At 46.2% G+C, this 16,259-nt stretch overlaps 4 protein-coding genes across 4 annotated transcripts; all 4 read left to right on the top strand.

Moving 5' to 3' along the window:
• Positions 1-5,446: 5,446 nt before the first annotated feature.
• On the top strand, positions 5,447-7,102 carry PPTG_22340 (hypothetical protein; the record flags this gene model as incomplete). Its single annotated transcript, XM_008903380.1, has 4 exons — positions 5,447-5,461; positions 5,900-6,184; positions 6,446-6,587; positions 7,092-7,102. The coding sequence occupies 4 exons, from the start codon at positions 5,447-5,449 to the stop codon at positions 7,100-7,102; spliced, it is 453 nt and encodes a 150-aa protein (XP_008901628.1).
• Positions 7,103-9,673: 2,571 nt separating this feature from the next.
• PPTG_08203 (hypothetical protein) lies at positions 9,674-9,883 on the top strand (the record flags this gene model as incomplete). The annotated part of the gene is made up of 1 exon (XM_008903143.1): positions 9,674-9,883. One exon carries the CDS (start codon positions 9,674-9,676, stop codon positions 9,881-9,883), a length of 210 nt encoding a protein of 69 aa, XP_008901391.1.
• A 1,241-nt stretch (positions 9,884-11,124) lies between these two features.
• PPTG_08202 (hypothetical protein) lies at positions 11,125-12,064 on the top strand. The gene has a single exon (XM_008903142.1). It carries the CDS (start codon positions 11,362-11,364, stop codon positions 12,049-12,051), a length of 690 nt encoding a protein of 229 aa, XP_008901390.1. The 5' UTR covers positions 11,125-11,361; the 3' UTR covers positions 12,052-12,064.
• Positions 12,065-14,841: 2,777 nt separating this feature from the next.
• PPTG_08201 (hypothetical protein) lies at positions 14,842-15,745 on the top strand (the record flags this gene model as incomplete). The annotated part of the gene is made up of 2 exons (XM_008903141.1): positions 14,842-15,187; positions 15,270-15,745. The coding sequence occupies 2 exons, from the start codon at positions 14,842-14,844 to the stop codon at positions 15,743-15,745; spliced, it is 822 nt and encodes a 273-aa protein (XP_008901389.1).
• Positions 15,746-16,259: the final 514 nt, after the last annotated feature.

Here is a 16,259-nt window from a genome sequence, read left to right as displayed (position 1 = left end):
GCGTCGCAATGTTCGAGGGACTGCCATGAATTGCTGGGATATCTGGCACAATGAGTGGGTGAATGGCAAACTGATAGTGCCAAGTCGATCCGAGTACGACGGAAGCCAAATGAAACTGAGACTGCTCCTGGAACGCCCTCGACACTTGACTCCCCGGCTTCTGCCAAGAGACGACGTACGCACCAACAGAGCTAAGCTGCATAATATCTTGCATATTGAGCTGAATATATGCAGAACATGTTCAAAGTTTCTTTGCTTGTGATTTACACCAGTGTCAAGCACCTTGAGCTTCAAAAATAGTTGCATGTCTTTACAAGTTCCCATCCTGAATCCTAGCCTGCCGGATTGTTTTCACGCCAAAACTTTGCGTTTCAAGAAATCACACACATGCATGCCTAGCGTTTGCAAATACTTATGATTGACACCCCTACTATGTATATAAACTTTAGTATGGGGAAGTTTTGATGTCTAAATTTCAGAAAAAGAGAGATTCAGTGCTCGCGGTTTTGTTCCGCGGGTGCCCTGTCACTTTACGCATTCTGCAGTTTTGAGGGGCAAATCTGATTGGAATATGCAGCTTATATGCTAGATTAGCACGTCTGTGTTGCAACGCATCGTGAATCCTATTTTCCCTAACCATGTTTATATACAAACATCAAGCATAATTGTGCTGCATATGCAGTTTACAAGTTCTTTGCAGCTCCCGGTTTGGAGGGGTTATATAATTCTCAGACAGATATGCATAATTTGTTAGCTAAATTTCAGAGTATCTTCAAGCTTTCATGACTTTGTCGAATGGATTACGAGTATTTGAACTTTGCATTTATAGATTGCAGCTTTAAATCCACTGAGGAGTTGATGGGTCCAAATTCGATTTTCTGGTGTTGATAGACTATTGGATTGTATAACACGCCCTGCTAAGCAAATGACGGGGGCATGATTGACGGATCATAGTTGACAGGCAGATTTCGTCATTTGACGATTAACTTGATTTTCCGCCTAGCTTTGTTTTCCAGCTTGGGGTTGTCGGTTTCAGATATCGGCTCCAACAAATTAACATTTTATGGATTGCTTCCAGATATTCTAGTATAAGTTTTCAGCTTTAAACAATGCACCGTTTTGAACACAAGCACACACACACATACCAAAGGAGGCATTTTCAACGTTGTGTCATGACTAAAATAGATATTCTGGAGGACAGCATGGCTTGCGGGCCGGTGGGTCCGCGGATGCATAGCATAGAGGTCTATGCAAACCACAACCTGTTGTCACAATTGACTTGTAAAACCTTAAATCTACAAGTTTTTTTTTTGACGTTTAACATTGCGGAAAACACGCAAGCAATCGCAGAAATCACTAAAGGCTTGATTCGCCAAATATATCTAGTAAGTTACCTGCGGAAATGCACTGATTATCGTTGGTATGTGGCGACCTAAATCTTGTAGAATTCTACGCAACCAGAATCACATTTTTTTTTTATAGAATGAGCCTGTTATTTGTTAGTAGTTCGGTTTGGGGCCCGCTCCATCCACATAAATCAGGTCAAGCTTGCAATATCTGTTGCATCACAAACTTGACCTGATTTACGAAAAACACTCTGACATATGTACATGCATTCTTCGTACACTGTATATAGACTTGTTGGGCCACGTGAGCGAAAATATAGCCATTTATAGATGAAATCCCTGAGTGGTATCCTAGAAATCTCTGCAGTCCCCAACGAAACGGTGAATAAGCGCTTAGTGAAACGAGCGAGTTGTGGTAGAAGTAGAGTAAATGGCACAAAGTTTGGCAGAGGCCGAGTAAATTCGGATTTCCTTAATAATATATGAGTGGCACAGCAAATTGTAATATCAGTTGTGTATGGGTGTTGCCACAAACTTTGTCGCCAAACATGCCAGCTTGCGTTGCAGAGAAAACACAACAAAACACGTACGGATCCGACCAATACAACAATGTGGAGGAGATTAGAACGCAAACATGCATAAACGAGTCTTACTGAATGGTCATTCTAATTTCATAGCGCATGTAGCGCTGGAATCACCACAGCGCCTGGCTACACTTCAGTCAGTGCACAAATAACTCTGGGGTAGAGCTGCGAGCAATAAATGTCCGTGAACTAGATTTAGCTGTTATGCAATTGTAACCTAAATAACATTATAGTCGAGCTACTTTTTGCAATTGCCTCATATTCCCCTCCACGTTCTTCACCAATGGTGTCAACACTCTGGACCTGTCAGCAAGCCCAGAAGCCACAGGAGGTCGAAATATTGTAGCTCCTGTCGTCAAATCTTCAATTGACTGGCGTAACGGAGTCTGTCCCAACTCGTTATTAGTGAAGTACCAGCGGTACTGTATCGATGTGCGTTCTCGTCGGCTGGCACTACGTACTGCTCGAGACTGTCTTGGCTCTGCATAGACCTGACTCTATTTGTGCACTCTTGATGCTTCGTCGCCGAGACAGTGCTTACAACGGTCTAAGCATCGAGAAGATCAAGTTGAGCAAGTTACGATCCTACCACCTAAGTACACGGAACACCCTGAGCCCTACCCAAACCAGCGCTATTAAAAACGCCACTTCCGCTGCTGCCGGTGCTGCAGGGCATAAAATACTGTGTGCGAGAACTGCGAGAACATCTCGGCAACGCTAACTGGAAGTGCAAACATTGTACACTAAGTGATAGTGTCCCTATTCCGAAATAAAAGGTCTAGCGCCGCGAAATAGAATGTGGACATGAAAGAAAAAGGTTTGGAATGGCAGCAAACACGCGTGTAGAACGCAAGATAAGCATGACGTTCATGCTTACGCCCAACGTGCACGGAACTTGGCCTCGAACATCGTGACCAATTAGATTGACGAAGCGACTAAGGTCGTCACGTTCATGGAAAGCTTGAAGGATGGGCCTGTCAAGACCTATCTCTTCCGAGATTACCCAATTACCCTCGAGACTGCAAACACTCTTGCAATGCAAGAGGAGTTTAACTTGAAGAAGGCTAAGCTGCATACGAACGTGTCGAGGATGGCATGTTCAGTGGTGAGAACGCAAGGCCCAAAACCAGTGGACCTATCGAATGCTTCGGCCTTTTAGCCCCCAACGAGAGACGCTCTCGCTGTGCGAAGCACGATGACAAGCCAAACCATGCCATCCTGAGGTCGAAGTGGGCGGGCTTTCTTTGTGCTTTGATAGACTCAGGTGCGTCGAACAACTGTGTTCGACTGGAAAGTCTATCGAAGCTGAACTTCGAGGTTGAAACACCTCGAAGTGTTTTAGAAGTTTGGTTGACAACTGGTGCCACCATGAGGACTGAGAAGTGCGTTGTACGCTTTTCGCACAAATACCGGGTGTTTGCTGACGACCATATCGTCTTGGATCTAGCCGTGGCCAACTTACGGGTTGGTGATGCGGCAAGTGATGCTGGCGGCTGCAAGAAGAAAAGACGGCGCAAGTCTAGGTCTGGGACCAAGACGCTACGAGAAATGTCTACCCGGCACACCTCGGAGAAGACGTCGAGCGTCTAGACGTCTTGACGCGGACCAGTACTGAACATCAGTTCCGGTCAATGCAATTGGAGAATCCTCCAACGCTAGCGTTGGAGTTGACGTCGCTTCCAGCAATGAGCTGGACCTGTTCGATGGAATTAAAGGAACTCCACAGTGCGAGTATCACTGGGAGTTAGGACACTCTCAGTGCGAAAACTAAGAAGCGCTTCGAAAAGCAGAGCTGGGATTCTCTGAAGTCGACTCCCTTCTGCGATGTTCAGCTGGAGCACAAGGATGTGCTTCTGGCTGCAATTTTTGCGGAACTTCCGCAAGACAAGGGCATACAGCACGATATTGATCTCGTGCCGGGTACGAAGTACTATGTGACGCGGCGGTAGTCGATCAAGTAAAGGCTATCGGCGACTCCTTTGAAAGCCGCCGAAAGGCAGGACAAGTGCGGGAATCAAAGTCCGCGCACAGTGCACCAACGTTCTGAGTCAAGAAGCCACAGGGCGGATACCGCATCGTTGATGCGCATAACAAGAGAACGATGCGACGATACCAGCGCAGACGCTGATACCACGAAAAGATGTTATCATCGATTCGATGGTCAAGAGCACCTTCTTTGGTGCTCTTGATCTGCGCGACGGGTTCTATCAGATCCTCATGTGTGAGAGGGACATCCATCTCACGGCAGTAAGCACCAAACGTTTTGATTTGAGAGTAGCTCATTATAAGGCAATGTATCTTCGGGGCGAGCGCGATACCCTTTTTTGGGTGTAAAATGGTGTATACCCTGGCCCAGAGAAGATCAGGATGATCAAAGAATGGCCTACGCCATCCAACATCAAGGAACCAAGGCAGTTCGTTGGGTTTGTGATGTAGAGGTGTGTATGCGATGAGAAGTATGCAGGCAAGATTCGCCCGTTGTCGCAGCTTCTTAAGAAGAAAGCTGAGTGGATTTGGACTGCTGAGTGTCAGCAGGCCTTCGATACGATTAAGCAGGGCTTGACTAAGGCTGGAACGCGAGGTTTGGGCTCGTCTGGAGGCGGGCGCTGCGCTTGGTTGTTGGCTTGAAGGGCCACACTATTGATGAGTAGCTGTGGGAGCTGCTCTTCCAGCTTGGCTTGCTTCTCTCCTCCCGCGTGCTGATCGTTCTTGCGTATCACTGAGATCATGGTCGTCGAGCTAGACCAACGAATGCTCCCCGTATTTCACGCTGGTTCTTGTGGATGGAGAGGGAGGCAGAAAGACGGCCTGGGGGGTGGCGAGGAGAAAGCAAAATGCTGGTCGCCCCGACCAACTGCTCGCAGCCAAATACGCGGGTGAGAGAGTCCACCCTTCTATTAATGCCCTTTCTAATCGGATGTATCACTAAATGATACGGCATGCAAATCTGATATACTAAAGGCACCGTTAATTCTTCTATCCACAGTATCGATTCGAGGCGGGGGTTTAGTTAAGATACTGTCAGTGCGGCAAGGGCGAGGTCAACGAGGGCGACGCTTTTTGGTGCGGGTGTGTGTGCGTATAGAAGCTGTGCTGTGGATTGATCGCTGTGCTCTCAGCTTCGCCACAGTGCTTCCTGCTACAGACGATCTGGCGACGTTTGAGAAGGGTACAGAAGAAGGAACTTGCTGTCATAGCGGGGTGAGAGGACGCCGGCCGCATTGTAATGGATGCTATCAACAGACTCCTGTGTAGTAATGATGAGCCAGGAATGAAATACGGACTACTCAGCGATGGCCTCAAGTAGATCAAAGTCATGGTGCTGATAGAGTTTTATTTTGTTCATGTCGTTCGTGCATATACGGATACTATAACAGAAATACCACCGCGCTGTCGGACGGTGACTCGGACGTTGAGCCCGACCCCACACGAAGCCTATATTCGCAGCCACGCCAACTGTTGCGCCACACACAGTCCACGAGTAGTATCGCCCATCGCTGAAAAGTTGTACGCTGGATGAAAGAGTACGAGGTGAGCTACGGGAACAAAGGCATGTTTGCTAACTCTGTGGATAAATTCCCTGATATCTTTAACTCGGCTACCCGAGCAGCTAACTTGGCCAAAGCACTAGATTGGTGAAAAAACGAGATCGTATTCTAAAGGCAGAGCGTGGCTCGGTCCCCATTGCCGCCCGTCGGCGAGGAGGAAGACAGCGTGTCAGCACTAAAGTCAGTGATGAACGAGGGAGACCTAGGAGCGTCTGTGTAAAGTGGCTATACCCACTGCTTCTAGACGAGTTTGATAGACGCCGAAAGCTCGGTGTGAAATTTGAACCGACGTTGCTGCTACAACTTGCAAAACAGATCCTCCGAGACAGCACAAATACCTACAATGCCAGGAGTGTTGACTCTAGAGGCGCCCTGATCATTAAAACGATCACTCCACGGTGGGTTCAATCGTTCATGGAAGCGCATCGAATGGTTATCAGGGCCTAAACAACTCAGTGAGGCAAAAATCTTGCACATCGAGAAAGATGTGGCATTCCATCTTGGCGAGTTGCAGCGAGGTTTTGCCGACGGATCGCTCGACGAAAATGAAATTGAGAATATTGACGAAACCCACTTCATCGTAGACTTTGACAACGGCAAGACGCTTGGCTCTTCTGGCGACAAGACTGTCAAGTATGCCGACGTCGTATCTGGAGATGAAGGAATGGCAATGGTCGTCCGTCTATCCGGAGGCCCAAGCGCGCGTGTATACCCCTCACCCTCCCAAATATGCTTTTTCTGAACTCTGAGGGAATTATCCTATTCGGTGTTCCTGACAGCATCCCTGGTGTAGGCTATCGGCCATGCAGAAAGGGGAGGATAACACAAAGCTTTTTCGAAAGTATCTGAAAGAGAGGTGAGCGATGCGTGGAGACGTGTACGGGCGAAAAAAAAACTATTTATCTAGACACATCTGGGTGCGGATGAATACTGCGCTGAACTTGACGCTATCAATTCCAATCTCAAGTATTTCCCACCTACAGACCTCTGCCAACCAGCGGACTCGTTCGTAATCTCTAAGATAAAGGACGCATGGAAGGTCAAGTGGAACGAAAAGAAGACGGAATTGACCAAAGCGAGTTGTTGGCAAAATAAGATTAAGAAGGATGGTGCGTGGTCAGGAAAGCTTCAAAACCCAGAAAAAAGTTTTTCTTGCAACCTCCTGCCGAGGTGGTCAAAAAGCCGTCAATCACCAAAAGGACAAGAATGGTGTGTCTTACGCACGTAAGGTAATGGTACGTTGTGGTTTGTCGCTCGGAATCGATGGACTTGATCTGTTAAGCAACTTTACCCGCATCTTCAAGATATCATTGGGAAGCACCGCGCGCACTTTGAAGGTGAGCCTGTGAATGTGAAGCAGACCTAAACATGATTAATCCAAAGGTTAATATTACATAGCTGGTTGATTTAGCTCAGTCGTTTGTGTCACGACTAGCCACGATGGATGCTGGTGGTTCGAGTCCCCGCGAGCTCTCCATTTTTGGAGCACGTAATTTTGAGTTCATAAATAGTCTCAGCCAGTAAATAATCTGAGTCAGACTAATTTGTAAACGAAAACAAAAACCACCCACACAAAATAGTCTCAGTCAGACTAATTACCGTAGGTAATATAGCACTTAAGTAATATCATCTCGTTGTAAATAGAACCCATATGCTCGGTGTCACCGCACTACAGCATTCCTATGGTGCTACAGGGTTGAGCACCTCCATCGATCAAGAACAAACTAATCTAGCGCAATTGTGTTTTACAGCACCTGTACCTGTCAACGATATAGTACCAATTCTCAAAAATTCAGGCATTTATGCCTGAAGCCTGTATGAAGGTAAATAAAGGCCGTTTGAAAACGTTAAGAAAATCGATCGCAGTTAAACGAAGTCATTCAGTGATAATACCCTGCGTAAAGGTCCTCCTCTACAAATGTAATGCAAGTCGGACAGCAGTTATCTTAATTTGTTCTTCATGCATTTGAACCCGCTAAAAATGGCTTTCAGTATGATACGCGAAATTGAAAAGGTTTGATAGTTCTGAACGAAGATATTTGTCCGAAGCTGTCGACGAGCAGTGTGTTATATTCACTCCAATGTTGAGGGTGTTGGGACTGAAGACGCTGTGGCAGATTATCACGCCGGAAGGCTCTGAAAACCGTAGGTTTAGTAGATTTCTTGCGCTAATTGAAGCTATAATGTCGTGCGTGGGTGGCTTCAACTGACACTCAAAATGATTTACAGAATTTACCGATAGCGACGCTATCACAGACACAACCATAGCGTGAACCACACGATCGTTTGTACCTGCAGCTATTAACAGCGGTCAGGCCCACAGATCAGTCTCGTAGTGTGGTTGCCCACGCATCGCGTTCTTCCAGCGCACACTTTATGCGGTTGCATAAAACGGCGATGACATTTTTACAGTTGGGCACTTTGATCGGGACTTGGTCATGACGAGCTGAAGCAAATGGGAGAAAGAGCTCTCTGCTGCGAACAGTAGGGCTGGTACGTTTCCAAACGATTCAACGTGGTCTTCGAAACTCATGGTCCCCAAAATGTAGCCTGCAGATTTTGTGCAAGTGATAGATACGTCCATTATATATATTAATACTCCATAATAATAATAATAGTATCCATATTATGGAGAATAAGTAATACATAGTGAATACCTTTTTTCTACAGGAATCTATGAAAACTCGTTCAGGCAGTGAGCCCATTTTCTGTGCACATTGCATTTATTTTTGAAGCCTGCTTACATGTACTGAATACCTATGTCAAGGCATACTGTATGTAGCCAAATAGAGAGCAGTACGGTCGTCAAGCCGTGCACCAAATGTCATCGCATACATGCCACTTCTGGCGAGCTAGCACGCATTTTTGAACGGTTACGTCTACGCGAAATACCAGTAGAGCGGTGTAGATGACATTGACGAGGGCGATATTGTCGATGAAGCCCTCGGGTTCGGCAGATATTATAATGCTCAAGAACTTAGGCTGTGCCTACAGTCGTAGGCATAGAACCACACCAGTTACTGCAGCCGGGACTGGAAATAGCCGGTCTATACACCCATTTTTTGCTTTGCGCCTTTACATAGTTTATTTGGGTATCATCAAGATCTGAAATCGGTGCCGTGTCGGTGTTGTAAGATTGCTGTACTGTCGTCATTATCGATGCTGTACCGTACATGTGTGGATACACACATCCGTACATGTACTGTAACGCCACTAAGCTAGTGACTGGCGTCGTCAGACATGGGAAATTGGAGTATTGTCAAATCTCTTTTGATGACAAATGGGCAGTTTATATAGTCTTCAAATGGGGACCTCTATAGCAACGTATGGAGACCCTCCAGAATATTGAAAAAACTATTAAGTACCTGGGGATAATTTATTCTAGAGCTTCACTTCGGTAAAAGAAATTCAGTTGAGTTTGTACCAGTAAAAACCTATTGTATCCGGATGCTACAAGTCGGTCAGCTAACACTAAAAATCTATGACCTTGCTTACAGTTTGTAATCCTATACGTACTTCCGTCGGTCGAGACGAGTCTTGTGAAGCGCGGCCAAGCGGGTAAGTGATCGACACCCCCACCTTTGTCTACCTGGTGACGATGCCGAAATGTACAAAATGAAATGACTACTAAAATGTAAACTGACACTAGCTATGCCTGATTCCACTTGCAGGCGGGTGCCGGCGCACGACTGGTGTTTACATATGCGTTCAGATAAGGTTCATTACGCTCTCGTAACGACTGAGCGGTAGGGGTTGACTATATTAAAGTGGCTCGACATTTAAGATGGCATTTCTTTGAGTCAATGGCTCTGTTCGACGACCTCGACATCGGTACTCAACCTGTCGGCGAAGGCGGCTATATTATGCTGACCTTGGGTGCAGCAACAACGGATCTGTCCAGAATAACAGCGTTAACACGAAGAAGACCCGTTTTGGCAGCTTTCTTTTTGTACCCACACGTCGAAGTTGACTTAAGCACTTTAGTAACACTGAAGAGAGCGCATTGAAGTTATCTAAGCAACCACACTGAGGAACGTGAGCTGCATTGAGATAGTACAGCGCTAAGAAGACTTTGGCCAACAAGCTTCTAATAAAAAGAAAATATACAATGTAGAGGGAGTATTGATGCGCTAGCCATTGCGGACTCAACTCCAGAAATGCAGGGTGACTTCTTCACAGCGACTCGAGTGATGACATGCAAGACGGGATCGCGAACTCGAATGCGGACAAGCTAGACAGGCTCACGACGATGAATATGGAGAAGCTGGTTGTGTTCAAGGCCAGTTCGAGTACGGACAGGCTGATCGGATTCACGGCAGAATCGAGTACGAACATGCAGGCTGAGTCCCCGGTGGACTCGACTAATAGACATGCTGGACGCGTTCACGCCAAACTCGAGTACTAGCTAGCTGAACGCGTTCACGAAGGACTTCAGTACGGACGTGCTGGACGCCTCCACAGCCGACTCAGTATGGAGAAGTTGAGTGAGATTATGGCGATCTCGAGTCCGAGGTCGAGGAACACACGCCGAATTCGCTTGGTTCAAAAGATGTTATGGCTTTTATGTACAGATTGCCAAATGCATGTAGCCCATGCCTGCGAAACGCGCTAGTGTCTATGCCAATCCATTTCTTTTTCCTTCCCTGCTTGCGAATTGTTCCCATGAAAAAGAGGATTTGCACCGCTTTGAAAAGTCATAAATGGACGCCCTCAGTGTTGGTATGGGCAAACACTCTACCGAATAGGGATAATATCTTCAATCATTTGGGCCAAATGGGGCGTTGACGCTATAACAGTAAAGAGAGCCATATTATAACAACATTAGTGCGACTATCAATAGTAGTCGTACAACGAGATTTGAGTCAAACTTTGACAGCAGCGCCAATTAATACCAAAAAAACCCTACCTACTCCAGTTGTTTAGTGTCAGAGGTGTATCATGTAAAACTTAATTACCTATGACACCAAACATCCAGTAGGGTATGGTGTTCTTTTGACGGTCTTGGATGGTGAAAAACACCGTACTATAATACCATATTGTTGAAGGGAGCAGTGATGGGAGCAGATACAGCAACCGAGCCTGACAGGCTGCCTGTTGCTGGAGCCTGTTACAGGCACCAGTTTTTGGCAACAGACACTTGCGCAAAAGGAACTGCTGGGAGTCAACTACGCGATGGGGAGTTTTCCGGCTTGCAGTTCCCCTTCAGCAAAGTTATACTCTTCGTATGCACTGGTGAGCCTAATTACCATACTTTGTTAGACCACTAGAATGCTACATCTGACGGTCTTGGTAGGGGTGAGATCACACCAAGTACTTCAGATTTCCGCATTGGACTTCGAATGGCGGAACTTCGGCTTGCCTTATGATAAATGAAAGACTATGCATTTGAAAGGTAAAATGCGACTTAACAGGTTTAGTTTGTACTTTTCTTGTCATCTTGCAGTCGGCTGGCTACGTTTTACTTAGACTCGTAAACGATATTGCTTTGCAATTTGCAATGACCATGATTAGTAGACGAAAAGTGATGCGATAGCTCTATGTACATGCATCCAGATCTCACGGCCGTGACTCACTATTAAAAGAACAACGCCCGTAGCACACAGCACACTGGCATTTGTAAAATATGTCCCGTCGGTATTAAACCGATATGTTGTTCAATCTCTGGGAAACGAGCAGATGGGAACATGCACTGGGAATCACTGGCCTATCCGGATAATGTCCAGGATAGGCCATCTCCTGTGGCTACAAGGTCCGTGTAACAACGAGCACCACCGATCACTCGTCTTGACCGCACAAGACGAACGATCGCTTTCCAGTTCATTTTCCCTTTATCTTTCAACTACGTAAGACTCTGGAGCAATCGACTACGACGTTCCTCTCTTGATGCGGCCGTACAAGACTCTACTGCTAGCACTAGCCTTCCTCTCCACCCTCCAGTGCCATCTTTTGACGTCGGCAGATACGCTTAGTTTTGCGAGCAACAACCAGAACGGCATCCGGTTCCTGCGCACCGCTGAAACCAACAATGAAGAGAGAGGGATCTCCTTGGATGGCCTAAAGAATGAGCTCTCGTTCATGAAGCTGAAGTGGTCAGCCAAGCAAAAAATGACTCCACAAGAGAAACTTTCTGCGAAGCAACTAAAAGATACGACAAAGCTGGAAGCTGCCTTAAAGAAGTCTAAGGAAAAGCTGGAATCAAAGGCACTAAAGGCCCGGCGAAAAGTTCAGGAACAGGAAGCCAAAGCAAAAGAGAAAGTAGTGGCACAACAGCTAAAACAAGCGCAGAAACTGAAGGCATTGAATGAAAAGGAACAGAAGAGACTGGCTAAAGAGCTTCTGAAGCAGGACAAGATGTACAATCGGTGGTTGGTGGATGATCTGACGCCGGAGGATGTCTTCAGGAAATTCGAGTTCGATAAGCTCATGAAAAAGGGACTTGACCCTACTGCCGACGCGAACTACAAGCACTATACGAAGTATTTGGACATCTACTACTCGCGCTACCCAGACCGTCTCGAGAAGTTTGAATCTGTTGCTTTGAGAAAGGTTGAGAAAGTAGCAGAGTCACTCTAGTGTTCTAAGGCAGTTTATAAAAGCTCCTTCGATTTTTTTCTTTTTTCATGTCTTGATACTGTTAATACTACGTAGTATTATAGGGACTACTAGTTTTCCACGTCTATGGGGGAGTTTAAAAAGGAGGTTATTGAAGACTAAATGTGCGTATACTGTAGCTGCCCTAGCCATTGCTCGAAAAAAAGTATACTTCTACTACTTGATGACGGAAGGAGTTGCTGGCGCCAAGAAACACACATCGATTGCGCTTTATCTAGCGCCTCGCATGAAAAATGGCAAACTGCACCGTCGTTTGCTCAAATTAGTGATGCCCTGCTACTCTACTGCTCAAGCGAGAGCATACTACTAATACTATGTTGCGCTGCGTTGTGAAGTGGGATGAACCTCAGCTGCCTCCCATACCTCGTGAGGGAAGATTGAGCTAAATTGGTGGAGAATGTACGCCTCTGGCTACATGCTGATCATGCAAGTTGCCTTTAGATTCTTACCTCTCTCATTTACTTGCCCTTTGCACTAGCGCGATACTACTGCCAATAGCCAATTTTGTGCAAGAGGTCCGTACAGCAAACCTCTACACATCTTCCCCCGAAAAGGAACGAGGCGGAGCTCTTACGGCATTTTTTTGTTATTAAATGTGGGTTATTTCCTAAGCGGAGGTAGTATTACAAATAAATAGCATTGATACCTTTTCTACCACATATTAGTATTATTGATTCAAGGAGGCATAGCATATTATTGCTATTAATGCGCGTCAAATATTTCGATAGCTGCACCCGTTAATACAAGCCACACATCATCTTATGACTCAGTATCGAAGTAGTGGCGGTGCTTTATGGACGGGATATCCTTTCCAACGTATTTGTTGTCCTGGCACCGTCAAAACGATGTTATTTTCTCTATACTATTAGTTGTGACTGCATATCGGTGATGATAGCACTGGCGGCACCCCAAATCTGAAGACATACATGCAATACAGAAATCTGCCTCAATAAGGAACGCCTGACATAAATTAAGGAAGAGATTGCTTAAGCTGACAATGCCTCGCTAAAAACCGACTATGATATCCGATCATCGGATTCCGATGTGCATGTATTGAATTAAGTTAGAATAAATTGAAGATTCGACTTTTGAATGAGACCAGAGTGATTCCAGCAGTGCTGAATCGTGGAAGCGCTAACTTTAGACCATGCAGCCTCGCACCAGAGCAGTGCAGTTAGCTGGTCGACGTTGTAGGGTTGTCGAGGCCTTCGCCCAGGCGATCCAATGCGAACATCATTTTTTGCGACAAGATGGAGCGTTTGATGCTATTGATAATCCCCTGATCCAGCGGCTGTATCTTGGCGGTGGTGTTCGGGGGTAGCTTCTCAACACGGACGTTGCTTAGAGAGAGACCAACCTCATGGTGAGGCGAGGCTAGTGAACTTGAATGTAAATGTAAGAATGAAGTTCGGCACGTAGGGCTTGAAGCGAAGGAAGATCACCAAATGCGCCATTTTTTTTAAATTGAAATCAAAGTCAGTGCCTGGATTGTTTTGTCAGTACCTTGCCCATCCCATCTCCCTCAATCTTTCCCGACTATAAAAATTGCGAGGTTATTAGTTGAAACCCCGTTCCTTATTCAGACAGATTTCTGTTCATGTATAATGTGGTTTTAAATTTGGAGTAGAGGATCAGTGGTGCTGGTTTTACCACCTACTTCCTTCGGGTGGGGAATTATTGCAAAAACGTTCTTTGAGCACCGCATAATATTGTAATAATAATTTAAAATAGGAATAGGCAGGTACAGACGATCCCTTCGGTAGTAATCCCAAGAAATTGAATACTCTTCAATAGCAATAAGTTAGCGGTTCCCGTTGACCAGTCTCTTACAAACCCAAGATATTATTCCCTCTCACCCTCAGTCGTAAAATGGAGTCAAATATTCCTATTCTGGGGTGCTTAACTAAAGAAAAATCATAACTGTACAGTACATCCGAAGAAATCTAGCAAAGACTTTTGGTGCTTGTGGCCTTGCTTTCTTCTAAGTTCTTCACGGAGCGTGCGCTGCATTTCTCGCAATCCGCTCACCGATCTATCCGATACGCCAGTCGCACCTGCACGAACTAGAAGCTTAGCGACCCACATGAGATGCTCTTTAATTGCTTCTGGCTCAAGGTCCTCCTCAATCCACACACTACGCTCCATATCGTCCTCGTCCATGTTTTCTGAGCCGTTCTCAGAGCCATCTACAGCCAATTCTTGGTCACCAACTCCACAGAAGTCTTCGTCTGCGGGATCTTCTGCAGCTGTGTTCTCGTCCGGCGGGTTCAGCAGCTCGTCCGCGGACATTGAGTCCTGAACGTGCAGATGAGATAACATCGTCGCAAGCTCGGCAAACATTGCATCATCTTCATCTGGTTCTTCGTAGACGCAGTTGTGGTAGTCTAAAAGCCCGGTGTACTTCCAGCACCTAGCGAAGAGGGGCGGTGGCATAGCGTTCGGGGCCGCCGATTATGGCATGTAGATGCATTGAAAGAACTGCTGAAAAATAAATAATTGTACCATTACATTATCGTCAAAATGCAACCGAGGTTGTATTTCTCGAATTTAGCGATTGTGATTGGCTCTCGTCACAGCACCGACAAGAAATCTTGCCGATACTGCGACGTTAGCAGCCGTATTCTCTGCAACTACCGTTGCATCCACAGTTTGATTTGGACTTAGGTAATGTAACCCAAGCCAATAACGAAACTCACATGTTTTGGTTTGGGTTGCACGTGACTTTTCGTACTGAGTTTATTTACCATAACAATGGAGCAGTCGAGGTACAAGCCTGCCTTGGTGGCGTTCATGTCGTTCAAGGACGGCGTTAACTACTCCGCGGACATGAACTTCAGTGAACAAGCTCGGCTAAATATTACCTCCGAGCAACTCTGCAGATGGATGAACCACCGTGCATACGGAAGTGAACAACCAACGAAAGACATGAAGCCAACACACGCTCGCTCATCTACTCTAGAGTTGTACAAGAAAGCCATTTCGTCGTTTATGCCGCGTCTTACTATTCCATGGGACAACGTCCGGCATGAAGGCAACCCTACTCGTTCTGAGGCCGTCAACCAGCTCATTAAGACGGTGAAGCGCTTCGAAGTCCGTCGTGAGGGAGTCCTGTCCAGTGCTAGACGGTCTATTGAATACTGCCTGTGACTCTGAAGCTGGGCACAGTTCTACCGTGGCAGACACCACGACTGCTCACAAAGACTTCGCAGCAATGCATTCGCAGTTTTTTGGTGTTAAGCGATACATCGGCGAGGTAATGAGCGAGGTGATGCGTTTGCGAACTGAGATACAACGTGAGCTCCATACAATAAAGGCGAGCGTGAACAGGATTGCAGTGCAGCCGGTGATACGCCAAATACATGGTAGCAGAGTCGACCCCACAGGTGAACGCGAGCTAAACCCACCGCGAATCCAACGCGCTACTGTTAAACTCTCGAAAAGACCCAAGGATCTATTTGAACCGTGGCATGAGTACGAGTTTGGATACACTGGAGTGAAGCAAGCACGAGACTTTACATCAGTCGAAAGGGGTGCCAACAAATTTGTGTACAGTCGTCGTAAGGTGTTCTGGGATGAAGTTGCTGGACTTGTACGAGCAGGGTTCACAAGTGACGCTGCTATTGACAAAGTACGGGCGGCAGCTTTTAGTGACTAAAATACTGAAACCACTTCAGACAGCTAGGAAAAAAGGTGGACACGGTCTGTATTAGCATGTGTCACTTGATAACGAATGTGATTAACTTATATATGATTGCACATGCTTATTATCCAATCAATTCACTGGTAGTTCACTTGGTTGCACAAAATGTCGACACCCCGGCAGCAAAAGACTGTCATCAATAATGGCATTGTAAGAAAGCAAAACATACATAATGTCATTATGTAAGTTATTGGCGGGCTCTATCTACAACACTTGCATCCCAGTAGCCTGCGTTCTGGCGAAGAAACAGGATCTGCTCCAGTGTAATTGTTTGCAGTCCGTTGCGCTCGTGCCCGAACGTCGTTCGGTCAATACTGTAAAACCTCTCTACCATACTGGAGGTTGGCGGAACACTACGCAGAAGCGCGTGCTGCTGTTCGTAGGCGCCTACGCTTTTCCATGCGCTCCACGAAAGAACCCTCAACATCGTCGTTAGCTAGACGCTCATCCGTGGTCACTTCGAAAGCCC

This window comes from Phytophthora parasitica, assembly GCF_000247585.1.
Source record: "Phytophthora parasitica INRA-310 unplaced genomic scaffold supercont2.15, whole genome shotgun sequence".
Taxonomy (NCBI): domain Eukaryota; phylum Oomycota; class Peronosporomycetes; order Peronosporales; family Peronosporaceae; genus Phytophthora; species Phytophthora nicotianae.
This window is presented reverse-complemented; position numbering and strand designations above follow the sequence as displayed.

What these genes read in the sequence shown, in the direction of transcription:
- PPTG_08202 (XM_008903142.1), top strand. Translation starts at nt 11,362, where the DNA reads ATGCGGCCGTACAAGACTCTACTGCTAGCACTAGCCTTCCTCTCCACC.